This window comes from Protopterus annectens, chromosome 10.part0 (genome assembly GCF_019279795.1).
Source record: "Protopterus annectens isolate FY-2018-M chromosome 10.part0, PAN1.0, whole genome shotgun sequence".
NCBI lineage: Eukaryota > Metazoa > Chordata > Ceratodontiformes > Protopteridae > Protopterus > Protopterus annectens.
The window spans coordinates 648568147-648586420 of NC_056744.1; the positions used below are offsets into that span (position 1 = coordinate 648568147).

General features: G+C 41.1%; 1 protein-coding gene across 1 annotated transcript in view; it reads left to right on the forward strand.

Annotated features, from left to right (window-relative positions):
• The window catches only part of NDUFS8 (NADH:ubiquinone oxidoreductase core subunit S8), a 517217-nt gene that overhangs the window by 455759 nt on the left and 43184 nt on the right, over positions 1-18274 (forward strand). Inside the window, exon 6 of the mRNA XM_044085488.1 lies at positions 10362-10490. Coding sequence (XP_043941423.1) covers positions 10362-10490 — 129 coding nt within the window. The remainder of the gene's footprint in view (positions 1-10361; positions 10491-18274) is intronic.

The window sequence follows — 18274 nt, forward strand, 5'->3', positions numbered from 1 at the left end:
TCAGAGTAATGGTGAGTGTGGAAGAGAGGTGAAGAAGAGAGTACAGGCAGGGTGGAATGGGTGGAGAAGAGTATCAGGAGTGATTTCTGACAGACGAGTACCAGTAAGAGTGAATGGGGAAGGTCTACAAGAGGATAGTGAGACCAGCTACGTTATATGGGTTGGAGATGGTGGCATTGACGAAAAGGCAGGAGTCAGAGCTGGATATGGCAGAGTTAAAGATGTTAAGATTTGCAGTGGGTGTGATTAGGATGGACAGGATTTGGAATCAGTATATTAGAGGGTCAGCTCAGGTTGGACAGTTTGGAGACAAAGCAAGAGAGGCGAGATTGTGTTGGTTTGGACATGTGCTGAGGAAGGATGCTGGGTATATTGGGAAAAGGATTCTAAGGATGGAGCTGCCAGGTAAGAGGAAAAGAGGAAGGCCTAAGATAAGGTTTATGGATGAGGTGAGAGAAGACATGCAGGTGGTTGGTGTGAAAGAGCATGATGCAGAGGACAGCAAGAAATGGAAACAGATGATCCGGTGTGGCGACCTCTAACGGGAACAGCCGAATGAAGATGATGACAGTCATTAAAACATGGTAATATTATTCATGCTAATGCCACTGACTGTAGGAGATTGCTTATGTGAACTTGAACTGGTTGCAGTGATTTCCTCCAAAGTAGTTGCTCTAGCTTCTTATTAAAAGCAAAATAATATGTTTGTCAGAATTTTGGTGTCAGTTTAAGCTAAAGTGTAAGATAATGATAATGGAGTAGATGTCTTTCTTTTTTATTTAAGAGTTTGCTTTTAACACTTTTGTACAGTTGTCACGTGTCTTCAGTTTCTTCTTCTTCTTTTCCGGTGACAAATAAGTATGAGAGGTCAAGCAGCTCTGCTCATAGATGAATTTGAATGGAAATAGACTCTTTACTACGCAATACTGTTAGTAAAATGTATCCATTTAAGTGTCTACAGTATTTTACATTGATATGCAGTAAGAACACCACTTAATATGTAAAGTATGCAGTTAATGCTGTAGGTCATTTCTCTGATATTACTGTTATGCATTGATCTGTACAACAATTTTTTTTTTGTATTTACATTTTGTTGACTGGGTTAGCCCCACTTGGTCTGTGGCCTCTTTTCTGGGAGACCCAAGGTGGTATTCATGCCGACTTGGGGAAATTTGGCCAAGGTATTGGAAAATTCCACTGCTGTTTTTCTGTGTGCGAGCCAGTGAATAGCAGCTATGGATGAGAAAGAGTCAACAAATTTGCTTGTTGTCAATGTATTTGCTGAGGAGAGGAGAAAGGAACCTGTGTTTACAGTGCTTGCAAGAGGAGGTTTGGAAGACTCTGTTTTATTTCATCTGATGAGTGAAGGTACATTACAGCACACTGTTGACATTCCATGGTTACAAGATGTTGAAATGGTCTAAATGAGTGGAGGAGGAGGAGCCAGAAGCTTAGAAGATGTGCAGCGGGAAGGTGAACCACAAACACCACACTTACAGTCACAGGAATTGGGAGAGAAGGTGCCTATAAAGAAAACCTATGCTGTAGTGGTGGCTGCTGTAGTGAAGAAAAGAGCAGGTTATTAAGCAGAAAAGAAAGCTTCTTCTTCAAAAAAAAAAAAAGACTTAGCCTTTGACAGGTATGTTATTTGAGACAAAATAATAAAATAATTAAACCATTAATGTTTGGTATATCACAAATTCACACCTTAATTCATTTTGGAAAGGAGCTGTGTTTTACTATGACTTTTGAGACATTTGAGTTAATGGGCAAATGTGTGTATGCAAATGACTCAAAGAAGCAGGAGTATTGTACTATAACTTCCAATGGGCGGAGCCTAAGCTTTTTGATAAAATCAGATTATGTCCTCACATGTCAAACAAATGTTCAAATCTCTGGAACCATAGGGGTTACTAAAACAGTGTAAATGGCAAGCTCTTTGTCACAGAGTATTTTTTAAAGTGGCAAAATTCTTTAGTTTCTAGGTCTTAAATTGGATTTTATAAGTCATAGTAAACACAGTAACTGTTAAGTTTGTAGTATTTTGTGAAAAACTTACAATATTTCAACAACCATTCAAGTTGCATTACGCTGTTAGCAGAATTTTGTTCATCCATCTTGAGAGCTTTCATGTGAGACTAAGTACATCTGTCAGTGAACTTGGCTTTTGAGTTTAGAGAAATATGAAATGTATGATAGTATAAATAAATATTGTATGATAGTATAAATAAATATTGTATGAACAGCAATTAACATCTCTTTAATTACATGCACTGGGGGAGGGCAAAATATTACTGCAGTTGTATTGTGTATCAGTATATCATTAAAGGTAAAGTCTTAGAATAACTTGCATGTAGCATGGCTGTGGACGTATTAATGTAAACATGAATAAGTAATATCAGACTCCTACAAGCATCAGTAGGATGTAACTAGAGAAATATCTGAAGGCATCACTGGGCTTTAATAATTTTTTTTGTAAAATGTAAGAAATAGAAGCAGAAAAATTGCTATGGTACAATGGTGTAAACAGTTAATGTATGACATTGCATGCTTATTAGGTAGCATTTAACATGAAACATAAAGAACAAAAACAGCATGAAGGCTGAAGATTCTGAAGAAGTCTCGTTTACTGGGAGACAAAAGCGCTAAATTAAATACTTTTTTACTGGTTCCTAGCCTCCGTGCTGTTTTTGTTTTTATCAGTTGGTCAGTGTTTAGTGTTTTTCACAGTGAAACATAAAGAACAGACAAAGGAAGTATGGGGAGGGAAGATCATAAGCTTTGTGGGTAAGGATTTATATTCTAGAATTATAGTGTTGTATACAGTGAATTAAGTTACAAGATGTGGAGTTTTTATTATTTGTCCAGGAAGGTTAGAGATATTAGATTGTTGTATTATAGGACAGGTAATAAGACTTAGGGTAGTGTATGCATTTCCATTAGGAACTAAAAGCATAATACAACTTTTTGAAGATTTTAAAACACATTGGAACATTAACGTGAATATAGTGATTTTGTGAGACTTCTGACATTGTGACATTAGTGGAGGAAAAAGAAAAGAGAATAAAGTATGTAAAGAATGTTTTTCTTAAGTATATAAAGAATGTTTTTTTTAATTTGACTTAAAGACAAGAACATAAATATATGAAGAGAAAGGTAAATGAACAGAAATTTGCTTTGTGTGTTCTCGGGAGATTGATTAAAGAAAGCTAATACTGGCACATTGTTGATTTTTTTGACTGTGTAGCATAATGAGCTGTCTGGACACACAATTTATTGAAGAAGAGGAAGGCAATGGATGGAAGACAGAAACTGGGCAGTGTCCTAATTTACAGGTGTTACAAGATGAAAGGCCTTCAGAGGGATCTCCAACGTATTCTCTGCAGCTTGTAAGTCCTACACTGACATTGCCTAGAAGTCTCAGAACTGTGGCCCAGAGTATACAGTAGCTAGTAACCAGCAGTGTTTTTGTCAGTTTGGACTTTTTTCAAATCTGCTCTGAGCTACTATACTCTAAAAGTGAATGCCTATGCCTCAGGGGCAGCTAGTGCTATTGGACTGCAGCCCACCCCCAGCTATAAAAGGAAAAGAAAAATTAAATAAAATATAACGAGTCCCGGAACTCCGTGCTCTCGTGCTCAGCATTCCTGGAACTCCACACATGGAATCGGACTGGTGAAACAGCAGTCCAGATTAGGAAGAAGGCATCAGACTACAGAGATGCCCAGAAGTCTATGCAGTTAAAACTGCATAGACTGGAAGGGGATCGGACTATAGCATCTGCAGGTTGGATAGTGGAAGCTGCTGTGCTCTCACGGGACTTAAGGACTTTTGTATTTCGCACTGGGTATTTTGTAAAGGGCTGGGACTCTGATGTAGAAACAGATTTTGAAGCTAACAAGCAGACTCCAAACCCAGGTACTGTGTGTGTTTGTGTGTGTGAGTGTGTTTGTTAAATATACCTGGTGGCTAGAGAGAAACTCGGGCTCAAACTCTGTACCTTTAGTGCAAGTAGCAAGTGCCTGAATTCCCTACCCACCACCACTTGTGAAGAACTATTCAAATTGTTGCTTAATATTTTTATTCTGTTCTGGTCCTCATAAAATCTGTTGTTTTCTAGATTTTGAATTCATTAAATAATGACAGGCATTTAAATTTCAGACTTCATATTCTTCGGAAAGTACATGGTAACACAAAACCTTTTATTCTAGCAATTTTCTAAGTTTATAACATCAATATTTGAAATGTGTCCCTATTTTTGAGGCTGTATTCCCCATTATTGGCTTTGTCCAGGTTTTTTGTGCTAAGAGGTTGAAAGTTATGGTGAGAACTGAATTCACTGAATATGTTTGGGGGCTGTATTCCCACATTATTCGCTTTGTCCAGGTTTTTTGTGCTAAGAGGTTGAGAGTTATGGTGAGAACTGAATTCAGTGAATATGTTTGGGGGCAGTATTCCCACATTATTCGCTTTGTCCAGGTGTTTTGTGCTAAGAGGTTGAGAGCCACGGTGAGAACTGAATTCACTAAATGATAGCCATTTAAGTTTCAGTCTTCCTGTTGTTCAAGAAACAGCTGATTTGACATAGTAGTATGTTGCTCTGACTTGGCAGTGAAATGCATAGTGGTAACACAGCATTTTATTCTAGCAACTTTCCAAGATTATAAAAGCAAGGTTTAAAATGTGTCCCTGGTTTGTGGGCATTTGCCCCCCCCCCCCAATAAATTTTGGCTTTTTCCAGATTTCTTGTGCTGCAAAGGTGAGAGATAGAGTTGAGTGGATTTTACAAGGAGCTGAGAGCTTCAGGGGAAGATAAGTTTAGTGCTGCTTATTCTAGTCTGCTTGCATTGTTAATAGCACAGTAGGTAGTGTACTTGCTTTTGATGCAGAAGGCTGTGGGTTCTACTCCCACAGTATGTAGATGCATTGTTGATACTGTACTGTGTTGTACTTTTAAAGGGGGTGGATGCTGCAGTCCTAAGAATGTCCTCTTTGGCAGATATACCTAGTAATTATGAACCTGTTAAAAGTTTGCCTTCCATTCCTTATTGCAGTGTTACATAGGCAATTTATTCCTCAAGGGCAACGGGCACTTTATTTGTAGATGAAACAATGAAAAATAAAGTTGTTTGCTAGCAGCAACCTTTTCATTAGTTACAGATCTCTTTAATGTGGAATTATTTAGATGACTTTACTTCAGCATAGATTGTCCATATTTACTGATACTGGTGGATTGTAGAAGTTTGAGTAGACTTTTATGATGGAAATGTTCTGAATTGGGCAGTTTTATCATTATTGGTGCATGCATTTTGTTTCATTGTTTACTGAAAAAATGTTCAAAACAATAAATTTAAAACTCCCTCTAACAACCGCACTGTATTATGCAAGGAATATAATTTAATACAGTCAGGAAGGTGTATTAAAGAACACATGCATGTTTCGTGTGCAAGGGACCTATGATTTGAAAACAGCCAAGACTTGATCTTTATCTGTCACTGGCCAGATGTATTTTCTTTGAACGTGGGTTTCAATGCTGTTTCAATGAATTTGAGTTTCATGGGCAGAGAAGTTTTAATGCTAAGTGTATTTTCATTGTGAGACTGCATTGCTTTGTTTAGTTGTGCTGTAAAATGTAAAATAAAACTTTTAAATTAAATCTATATCATCGTAGAAGTAAAGCAGTATGCACATTACTGTGTTTATGGTAAATGGGGAGAAATAGCCAAGTAATGGGACATTGGAATGGCTGCAGGGGGAGGCCACATTCAACCATGATTTTGTGAGGGGGGGAAGGGCAGCAAACTCAAAGACAGCCCTGGCTGAACTATACCTCTCAACTTTCCAGATTTTCACAGAATTAATAGATTTTTGCTTCTTATTTTTGGTTTGTTCCTCATAAAATTTGTGGTTTTTTGGCAAATCATTTAGGAATGAAGTCACTTAATAATGACAGACATTGAGTTTCAGCCTTCATACACTTCAGAAAAATGCATGCTAAAGCAAGACCTGTTACTCTATCAGCTGTCTAAGTTTATACAAGAGCAGTTTTTAGTACTGTTTGTATGTTCCCCCAATATATTTGGTCTTGTCCGGATTTCCCACATTAAGAGGTTGAGAGGTACTCTCAAATAAATCGCTTTATAGAATTGGATATATCTGAACCTCTCAAATGTTCCCGATTTTGGCTCAAAATGTTGCTCTCCCCCTAATAATCCCTCCACAAAATGGCAATTTTAGAAGAAAACGTGGATGATTTACAATTAATAAATAATTGTAATGATTAGAGTTGTAGATTACTTTTATTTCAGAAATGCATGTAGATTCTGTAATTTTGTCAGCTGCTCAAGTTAACAGTACTAATATTAAAAAATGTGTCCCTTCTTTGACAGGTTCCCAGCTGTCTTGTGTGGCTATCATTTTTGGTCTGTTTTTCATAAAGTTCTGGTTTTCTGGCAAATTAGTGGCAAATCATTAAAGAGTGAAGTTAGAAAATGACAGACATTTGAGTTTCAGATTTCATATTCTTCAGAAAATTCATACTAATGCAAGACCTACTATTATATTATCTTTCTAAGTTTATAAGAACAATATTTAAAAAGTGTCCTTATTTTTGGGCATTTGGCCCACTTCTGTTTATGGCTTTGTTCAGATTTCTTGCTCTGAAGTTGAGAGGTATGACAAATGTGTCAGTGCCATCACCGTCAGCCAGAGACATTTCAAATTGTGACATAATTGTTGCACCCCACTCCCCCATGTAGTGACTCTGAATGAGTGCAAGCAAGGCAAGGAGAAGTTATGCAGTGTAAGTGTGCAGAGTATCCCTCATCCAACTCTAGACACAAGTACTACAGTGGCTTTTCATCTGTCCTTGATTTTGCAGAATGTTCTGGTTTTCTGTCATATTTTTATACTCTTAATTTATGCTTCTTATTATTCAGAAAATGCATGCTGTTGCAGTGCCCTGTTGCTCTGTGTTTAAGTAGTAATGCGTTAATGACCATCAGGTAACCTTGTCTGAGATTGTAAGATTCAAGTAAGCTTTAATAAGCATACTGTTAAAGAATTACCAACATTGAACACCTTTTTGTTGTTGCCATGCTGAGAATATTTACATAACTAGATAACGTATAAGCCTTGGGTATTGAAATGCATATGACAGTATTTGTAGTAAAGGAATGGATTAGAGTATTTTCACAAGCTCATTACATTTGTTGGAGACTTGCAGTCATCTTCACAAGCTTTATCCGTAAACTAAACAGAATGCCAATCTGTCATGTGTGGTCCATAACCTGTGCAGTAATCTTTTAAGCAATTTATCTTGAGCTTGATTCGTGTTTGCTGTTCATTTTTACTTTGATCATATTTTCCTCATGAAACAAGTAGGTAGATGTCAGGCAGCAGGTCTTTTTTGGATAAGAAACATTTTTACAAGTAGGGGTATCAGAGATTGCTACTTTCAGCATGTTACTTGGTACTTTTATAAAGCTAAATATAAATTAATTAGAACTGCAGTGCAAGGAGAAGTGCTTTGAGTTGAGTGCTGCTTGTTTTTTATACTTGATTTTGACTGGCATTCCAGTCTTCTTTCGGCTTTTTCCCGGTTAGGGGACGCCACAGCAGATCGCCTGTCCACTCATGATTGGCAGTGGAGTTTTCCAGTGTCGAGTTGCCAGCCCGGCGCCCAACCTTCCACAGAAGGCACACACATGCACACACTCACACCTAGGGCCAATTTAGAGTGTCCAATCCACCTACAGCATGTCTTTGGGATGTGGGAGGGAACAGGTGCCCGGAGGAAACCCACACGACCACAAGGAGGACATACAGACTCCTCACAGAAGGCACCCCAGCCGGGAATCGAACCGGAGAACCTCTTGCTGTGAGGCGGCCACGCTAACCGCTGCACCACCGTGGCCGCCCCTTTGACTGGCATTCCAGTAATGTATTTAAAAAGTAATTTAATCATGCCTCACAACCTTTTTGTTTCCATCTAGATATTATGTAAGCTGTCATGTAGCCAATGCACTGAAATATTATTTTCTTCTACACTTCATTTTGTCTTGATTGGACTCATAATGATGGTTTGGCACCCATTGCAAAGTATTTAATCCCAGTGTTTGTGGTTTTGAACATAGCTCTGCCCCTTTCTAGTTGACCACTCCCTTTCCCATTGGCCACACCCACTTAGCTGTCTCCTGCAGCACTCTTTTGATTTGAAGTCACCAGCCACCACTGCTATGCCTTGTCAGCTTTTTATGACCTTATCAAAAACAAATTTGCATCCTGCTATAGATTGATCATATAGTTGTTTTTTTTGCAGAAGATGTGGTCACCGACTCCCCCTTGTTAAAAAAAAAAAAAAAAAGCTGACATCCCCCTTTCCTGCTCCCGAACCTGACCTTTATGATCAAGAGACATTTGTGCCCTACTTTTAATGTAGCATTCTCTGCATTTCTTAATCAGAAGGATTTTTGGAGTCTGTAAATTACCTTCTTCAACTCCTTTCAGTGGTGGTCTCTGGAGATCTTTAATCAGTCACTTTGCTTTTTCCTAGAAATTTAACACTGAGGTGAATGATTACCTATGTGTACATTTTCACAAATTTTCCACAGCAGCTCAAATTTTTATTATCTCAGAGGGGTAAAGACAATACATAGGTTGGCCAGTATGTGTTACTCCCCCTTGGTGATCTGCTTGTTTTCAATGTGGCTAAAGGTCAGTCTTCTAGGAGTATTACAGCTTGTAGAGTTTATTTTATAAATGTATCCATAGACGATATATATGCACCCTTAGTACTGTAGCCATTTTAGTGGATGGCTTCCTTCAGCAGAGCTGTCTAGGAAGGCAGTGTTATGGAAATATTTTTGTCCCAGTTTGCTTGAGAATCTATTCCATTGGTTGGACTACCTTGGAAGTCCAAAGAAGTAAGGTAGTACTGACAAACCTGTTCACCACGTCTGCAAATATTTGAATTGGGAGTTCTGAAGTGTACTCCATATGTCTTCCTTGTTTCTTTCACCTTTTGAACTTGGCAATTGCCCTTGAGTTTTTATATTTGAATGTGTGTGTTTAAAGAATATGCACAATAGATTTAATGTCTAAATAAACTTTGTTTAGAGAATCTAATTTCACATTAGGAAAGCCTTATCAAAGTAGATTTTTGCCTGCAAATCTCACCTTTCTTACCCTTACATTTTTAAGAGTGTTTATAATTTGTAGCTTAATGAAATATACAAAACTAGCACTGTGCTCTGTTTGGGTATTGTTACACTTCCCAAACATCTGTATTTTACATTAATTCCTTTTCTGGTATACTCTTGTTAAAGTTGCAAGTGGTTTAAAAACAAAACCAAGATTATAACATATTTTTTTTAATATTTTAGTTTAATTGTTGACTTAGTTTTCCTTACGGCCACACCTAGAAAATAATGTCAAGTTAGGTACTGACAGCAGTTTACATATGCACACAGGATTCTGGGTAACCAGCACCATATTTCTTTAGAGGAATAGCTATTTATTAACAGAGCGTCAGATGTCAAATTGTCAAGGTTTGGGTGCTCCACCTGTGAGAAATGGCTGACATATTGTCCTGCTAGTATGTAAGACTCCCTCTTTGCTGAATGTAGCATGAAAAAGTGGAAGCCTGTACACTAATGTTGGCATTGAGGCATTGTTGGTACAGTCTTTCATGTTGTCATGTGAGGCATTTTCAGTTTCAAGAAAATATACAAGGAGTGGTGCTTATGATAGAAATTAATTGTGAAGATAACACACTATTTGCATCAAACACAGTAAAATATGATATGGCATCTGGTAAGGAGAATACTCCAATCACTAAGTGTTTGTTATTTACATTTGCTAAGGAAAGTCTGACAGTACACTTTAATATAATGTAGTCATATCATGCACGTGTATGAAATGCTTTTGAAATTTAACTTAGAGTGCTTTTTCTTATGGGATTTCTTACTATAGCGGATTCTTGAAAAGGAACTTCTCTTTTTAGTACTATCTCTGAGGTCATTATCAATAAACAATGATTAAAATGGGGGATACCAGCTTTCACAATCTGTTGGAGCTGTACTGAGTTGTTACCAGAGCTGGGTGTTCTGTAAATGGGACATGATGAGACGTGATCTTTAGCCCCATTACAGATGAAAGAAGGTTCTGTCAAGTAGCCAAACGAAGTAAAGAAGAGGTCTAATCTGTAGGTTGAACCCACTTAGAAGTCACTTTCAAAGATCTGTGGATATGGCAAGTACTAACATATTGTAAGTTTTAAACCTGTAAAGGTATGATTTTTCCCTTTTAATAGTCACAGGTACATGATGCACTCTTAGTTTGTGTGCATATTTGCTTTGTAGGCTATTACAATTGAAGCAGAACCAAGGGCAGATGGTAGCCGAAGGACCACTCGCTATGACATTGATATGACAAAGTGCATCTACTGTGGATTCTGCCAAGAAGCTTGTCCTGTTGATGCAATTGTGGAGGTAAGGCTAATAAAACTTTGCAGATTTGATATGAGTATTGTGTAACTACTTTTGAACTTTTTTTGAAGGCTAAATTGAAATTTTTGTGGGCTTTCTGACTTGTATCCTTTTGTGCAGAAACTTCTTTTTGTAGTACTGCTCTGTATCCATTCAGATAAATTCTACTTCAGATGGTGATGGCAGACTTCACTTCATCTTGGCTCTGTAAACAGACATTGCAGGCTAACATTTGATATGTCTAGCAGTTTAATTTATACATCCATTTTTAGTACCTACTTTATAGAATTCATGGTTGAAAGGATCAGGGAGTATCAGGCAGGAGCCATCATGATGGGGGATGAAAGGCTTTTAAAGGCGTTTTTCAACATACACACACACAAACACACACTTTGTCTCTCTCTGGGATATGAAGAAATCACAAAAAAAAAAAAACTGGCATGGACACAAAGCATGCAAACTCTTTTTACAGAAAGCAGCAGCCTAGCAAGCAATTGAACAGATGAACCAAGTAGTGTGAGCAGGGTTGCCAGACGTCCCTATTTGGGCGGGACTGTCCCGAGATCAGCAGCCTGATCCCGAGTCCCGCCCTAACGGTTTAAATCCTGGTCAGCCTCCGCTTTGTTGTTTTTTTTTTATTGGCCCGTATACCTGGCATATGGGCCAATCAAAAATCGCTAAACATGGAGCTTCTTGTGTTCCGCATTAAACAGAAGTAGCTCCATGTTTAACGATTTTTAATTGGCCCGTATGCCGGTATACAGGCTAATCAAAAATCGCTAAACACGGAGCTACTTGTGTTGAATGCGGAACTGCAGTGTATTAAACACGAGAAGCTCTGTGTTTAGTGCAGAGCTACTGTTCCTTTTTTATTTTTTTTTTTTGGTCTTCACTTGTCGTTTTTTTTTTTTTTTTGGTCCCTACCTGGCTGGTTGGAAATCTGGCAACCCTGAGTGTGAGACACCAAGTGTAACTGCTAAACAGCTGTGTCACCCTGAACCTGAATAAATCTTTTTTTCTTTCCTTTTTTCTGAAGTGTTTAAAGTTAGTAGTGTAAATTCATATACAGAATTAAGCAGTCATATCCTTCTTTTCTTTTTGATATTTGTACTCTTGTTTATATACTTTGAGAACATGTGCACGTGTTTTTCATTTTAGCCTTCTAGTGTGTTGCCAAATTTTTCTATGTTCCATTTTCCCTGCATCATTCCAGGATGGCTTGCTCAGGTATGCCAGTGAAGATTGCTTAACTGTTTGTTGTAGGTGGTTGTCCTTGGAATTCCCCATCTCATCTTAATTCCACCATAACAATTGAATTAATGGTAATATTCTAAACTTAATACAGTTCCACGTTTACAGTGTACTAAGTATGATATTTTTACTGTGTTTGAAGGTGACGCACATTTTCCCTAGAGCCACCTGCCCATTTCTATTCGATAACTCCTTTTCACCCTTGCTGCAAGATACTCTGCATGGACGATGTAAAGTTGTACCAGTTGGTCTCCACAGCAGTTGGTTACCATTTCTTGATTACCTGAGAAGAGTTCATCCTAGCCAGAAATTTAAGATTCCACTGTTTCCATTTTCATGGGCTAGAGACTGTGGTATTCTTAAAATATCTGTGTCTGCCTTTGAGTCAGGAGTTTCCTTCTTACCAAATTACACATTTTTTATGCATGTGTGTTGTTTCTGCAGTTTATTTTGTTGATAAGGATGACAGCCCCCAAAACACCCTGAAATATTTTCTTGGGGCTAAAAACTCCTGCCATGACATCATAAAATACTGATCCCACATTGCCTCATTATCTAGGTTGGTTTATAAAATATTATATTTTCATGCTAATTGAAACAATAGGAAAGTCTTGTTGCCAAAAGACAAATCTTACTTTGATAATGTACTAGTGACACCACAATGTAAGCAAGTAACTGCTCAGCTAAAGAAGAAAGTTATTTTCATTTTCAGTTATCCGAACTTTTTTGCTATTGCATTTAAATCAAGTTCAGTACCTACCATGGCATTATTTTTTGGATGTGTTCCTGTAGAAAAAATGAGTAGACAATGAAATTAAAGCATCAAAAAATGGTCCTTAGTCTTCATTATTTTGCAAAGCTACTTGCAGTTTTAACATCTGACTGTAACTGGAAATGAAATTAAATGTAAAACAAAAATTACTGGAAATTGCAGATGGGCACTTAATAACGTTTTCTCATTAGTGAAGCAAGTTTTTAATTTATGTCTTTGCTCCATTATCTTGTCCAGATAAAGACTGAGATGCCCCACTTCTAACCACATCATGAGTTCTCCATATTCAAAAAATCCTCTATTTCCAGTTGCTGTGACATGGACTCTGCTGATTCATGGTTACATATTTCTGTTTCACATGGACTTGTACTAAATGCATAATCCTAGTAAGGTCCATGGGCAGCCCTTATGGAAGAACATTCCTGAGTACCATTGAGCCGAAGTCAGCTCTCCCTCTGGAGACCAGGTCCAATTTGTAATGATTGATAAAGGTATGAGGCTTAGCCCAAGTAGCTGCTGCACTGATGTCATCCATGGAAGCCCTGGAATGGAAAGCTTCAGATGTTGCCATAGATCTAGTGGAGTTACTGAGAGAATAGATGAAACGTATGCAGTCCCTTAGCCATTTTGATAAAGTAACCTTGGAAACCGCCTCTCCCATTCTGGGCTCAGAACAGGAGATGAAAATCTGTTCAGATGTACGGATAGGTTTGGTCCTGTCTAGATAAAATCTCAATTGTCTCTGTACGTATAAAGAGTGAAGGCAGTACTCTCCTCTATTGGCAAAATTTGGAAAGAACACTGGTAGGTCAGTGATCTGGTTTATGGAGAATTCAGAAACAACTTTGGGGAGGAAAGTATGGATTCATCCGGAGTGATACTCTGTCTTTATGAAAGACCAGATAGGACATATTGATACACGATGCCTGCAGCTCCGAGACTCTTCTGGCAGACATGATGGCTACCAAGAACAAGGATTTCCAAGACAAAAAATTTAGGTCACAGTCACACTTCGCAGCAGATTCAGAAGGTGGCTGAGTCAAAGACTGAAGGACTAGAGTGAGGTTCCATGGTTCCACAGGCTGCCTGACAGGAGACCTGATATGAGAAGTCCCCTTGAGGAAAGCCTTGCAAATGCATAGAGAGATAAGACTGGTGCCATCTATAGCATTGTGGAAATTGGAAATTTCCACTAGATGTACTTGTATGGTAGAGGCAGAGGCTCCATTATCAAAAAACCTAACCAAGTATTGAAGCACTGCAGTAACTGGAGCTGAATACGGGTCTAGCATGTTATCCTTGGACCAGATAGACAATCTTTTCCATGTATCCTGGTATAGTCTTCTGGTGGATGGTTTATGAGAGGTCAGAATGATGTCTCGAACAGGCGAGGAGAGATTAGCTTGCCTGGCTACTAGTGAAAGTGGAGAAACCAAGCTGTCAGCTTGAGACTGCACAGATTTGGATGTCTCAACCCTTGGGGGTGAGTAATCAGATCTGGTAGAGGGTCCAGAATCCACGGTGGGTATACTAGGCGAGGCTGTAGGAAGGGGATCCAAACTTGTCGAGGTCAGAATGGGGCTATGAGGATCGCCTTGCATCTCAACCGAAGAGCTTTCTTTAGAAATTGTGGAATCAGAGGGATGGGAGGATAAGCGTAAAGAAGTCCCTTGGTCCACTTGTGGATCAGATCATCCCTCGGTGACTCTCCTTCTGGGGAAAGTAGAACGAAATAGCTTCTACACTTGGTGTTTGATGGGGAGGTGAAAAGATCACAGCAGGGCTGGCCCCAGTGGCTGAAGATTGCTGACGCCACCTCGGGGTTGAGGGACCACTCGTGAGCCATGACGCTGCATCTGCTCAGCTTGTCCGCAATCACATTGGACCTCCCTGGGATATACATTGCTTTTAGAAAGTGGTTAGAAGCTATCACCCACTGCCAAATTCTCATGGCTTCTCAACATAAGGGATAGGACCTGGTTCCTCCTTGCTTGTTGATATACCAGACCACTGACAATATTGTCTGATTGAATTGCAGTTGTCCTGGAAGGGAGAGCCGAATGGAAGGCCTGCAACACTAATGGCACAGCTCTTAGTTCCAGAACATTGATATGCAGGTGGGCCTCTGAGGTGGACCATGTGCCTTGGACATTCTTTTCTTGGAAATGGACCGCCCACCTGATCAGGGAAGCATCCATGGTCACAATGGCTGTAGGCAGAGGAGATTAAAATGGACGACTCCAAAGTTCTACATCTTGTCTCATCCACCAAAAGAGGTCCTGTTTGCAGGAGTTGGTTATTCAAATCTGGTAACTGAGGGGGTGATAGTTTGGGAACCACTGACACTGAAGGAGCCATTGCAGAATCCGCATGTGTAGCTTTGCTAGAGGCAGTATTGGGATTGCGGTGCCATAGAACCTAGGGCCTGAAGAACTTCCCTTGCAGTAACTGTTGTTTGTAAGAGTATCACCCGGAGTTGAAGGCTCAGTCAATGTAATCTGTGAATTGGGAGTGATACCAGACAGGACTGAGTATTGAACACTGCTCCAGTGAACTCTGTTTGTTGCGTAGGGACAAGATTCGATTTCTCCCACTGTATTGTTATTCCCAACAGTTTTGCCAGAGAGAGAAGAGTGTAATGTAGTGCTGTTACCGCCCCCACCGAGCATCTTCTGCTAAGGAGCCAGTCGTCAAGATATGGAAACACCCGGAATCCTTTTAGTCTCAAGTGAGCTGTTACCAATGCCATGCATTTCGTGAACACTTGGGGGGGGGGGGGCTGTAGAGAGGCCGAACAGCAGGGCACGGAATTGATAATGACTGGCTCCTAGCCGGAAGTGAAGCAGACTCCTGGAGCGTTTGTCCATTTTGATGTGGTAATATGCATCCCAGAGATCTATAGAGCACATCCAATCGCCTTCTCTTAAAAAGGGGAGAATGGACTGAACTGTGACCATCCGGAATTTGGTTTGGGTGACAGACTTGTTTAAGCTGCTGAGATCCAAAATAGGTCTCCAGTCCCCTGTCTTTTTGGCACAAAAAAGAATCTCGAGTAAAATCCGGATTCGCGCTGGTCTGGTGGGACTGGTTGGATGACTTTTTTGAGACAGCTTTATAATCTCTGAAGCTGCTGCTTCCCTTTGACTGGATGGAATGTTGGGAAGTTTTCTTGGGAAATTTAGCTGACAAGAAAGGGGAATGGTGTAGCCTCTGGTGATAATGCTCTGCACCCAACGATCGATGGTGATGGATTGCCAGGCAGCTTGGTGTAGAGAGAAATGACCCCAACTGCTTCCACAGGTAAGTAATCGTCCTGCTCCTCAGGAGCACTGATAAGGCTGTCCAGAGAAGGAATCCCTGATTACGAGGACCCCTTCTGCCTCTATAGAGGCGTCTTCCAGAATTGTTACCCCCTCTTGCCTCTGGGAGTATCATCACCACATGCGGCATGGAGGGGACCCTGAGATTTCTTATGCCACATCTTTCCATTCCTCTGATTCCTGGAGAAGGTACGTTTAGGGTTGGAAAACCATAGGCCTATGGCAGACAGGGTCTTTTTGTCTTGCTCGCACCTGGCTAGCGTGTCCTTCACTTTGGAGCCAAAAAGGGACGAAGCTTCAATAGGAGCATTCAGAAAGGAAGATTTGAAGGGTCCGCGAGGTCACAAATGCGCATCCAGGCATGACGCCTCATAATACCCAAACCTGCTGCTCTAGCCACCTCTTTGGTTGCATGTGACAGCAACCTCATGGACGAGTTGGATATTGATTCCAGGGTTGCGAGCTGCGAGGCCACTTTGTCCCTGACCTCATCAGACAACAGTCCTGTGAGCGTCCCAGAGAGTTAGGAGATCAAGTCCGTCTGGAGCCTCATAAAATGTGCCAAATAATTCAGGGACCATATGGCAAAGGTCCCTGATGCAAAAACACACTTCCAAAGTCTGTCCACCACCCGGCACTCCCTGTTGGGCGGGTGGACAGTGGGACTTTACCCAGCCAAGTCCTTTTTTGTGGCCGCCGCCGCCACCATAGCAAAAAAAACTGGTAAGCCTCTGGACCAATGTGGGTTCACCTATGGAGGGGAAAGAATTTTGTCTGGTCTCCGAAAGATCACCTCAATAGAGTCAGGGTTCTTCCAAGCGCACTGTACGACGAGCTGCATGAGCTTGTCAGCAAGCGGGGTCACCTAAGAGGTAGAGGTCCAGGCGCGAAAAGCCTGCAGAAACATGGACTCCTCAGATGAAGGGCTTCCAGTCACCTCTGTGCTTTAACATTTCCAGGATGTCTCTGAAGAAGACATCATCAGGAGGTGACTGTGTGCATCCTTCACCATCATTGTAATCCGTGTTTTCCGTTAAGGACTCCTCAGATGAGTCCATGTGCTTCCTCTTGCATGTCTTCTTTCGAGGGGGCTCCGCAGTGGGGGGTCTCTGCGGAGGACTTTGAAGAGTGGGTACCCTGAACAGGGGTGTCCTGCGGCTTCTGTGCCCGGTATCCTGGGTGGGGTGGTCTGTGACAGCTGTACCTCAGAGGGTGAAAACTGGGGTTCCAACATCGGAGTGCTGCCAGAAGCAAGAGCCCTCTCTATCGCGAGGAAGGCAGGCCCGCCCAAAGAGGGATTGGGAACACAGAACCGAGAAAGACAACCTCGGGACTGGGGTCACTCCCCTTTCCAATGAACCCGCCCTCACAGATGGAGCCTCAAGCAGGATCGGGGCAGACTCGGCTATAGGCACAGAGGATGGAACCAAGGAGAGAGGTGGCTCCATACCCCGGGCCGACACTCCCGTCCCCCAATCCCCAGATTGAGGAAGGACCAGTTCAGCTGAACTGAAGACCAAAAGGACAAACTCGGAGCTGGCATCAGATGCACTGTAGGCACCAAGATGATGGGTTCCAAGTAAGATGTCTGAGCAGAAGGCTTCGGAACCAAGATGGTCGAAGGAGGAGTGTAAGATGGAGTCCGTGGATAAGGCAACCGAAGTCCTGCAGGTAGATGGGTCTTAGAAAGTGAGGGAATCCCCCTGGCTAACAGCTGGTCTACAAGACGTACCACGTTGTGTTCAGAAAGGCTTCTGGTGGATCTAGTGGATAGTCCAGATGGGGTGTCAGGACGTTCAATGAAGGGGCTATACACTTGGCCCAGAAATGGATCTATGGAGGGGGAGTATCGGGTCCGTGGTGCAAGGTCTGCTGGCACCAAAGTCTCTAGTTTCGAGACCAGAAGTAAAGTGGTCAAATCTAGTGAGGTTGGTACAACGCTCGGTGCCAAAGTGGCACTCAAGAGCTGAAACTGTCGGTTCCAAAATGTGGCCACCGGTGCTGAAGTCAAAATAGGCGTAGTAAGGTCTATGATCTGTGCCGGAGGCAGGACCATTGCTGAAACAGGTGCCGGTATCAATGGTTTTGAGATGGTCAGAGCCGAAGAAGCTGGAGCCGAGGGGGCTGATTTATGCTCCGAAGATCACTTTGGGATCTTTGATTTCACAGGCTTGCTCTGATCACTCAATGGTGAAGAAGGAACAGAATGGGATCTCTTTTTGTCCTTGGAAGGAGGGGCTGAGACCTCCATCGCAGAAATGGCCTCTGATAAGGGAGACTTGAGTAACCCTTTCAGAATGAGTTTATTTTTGTGCTCATTAAGAGTGCGTTAACTGAAACTCTGACAACTGCCACGTGGAGGTTGCACCAAAATGTGGGACACTCCCAAACAGTATACACAGTCCTCATGAAAATCACTGTTGGGTAACTTGCCCTTACATGAA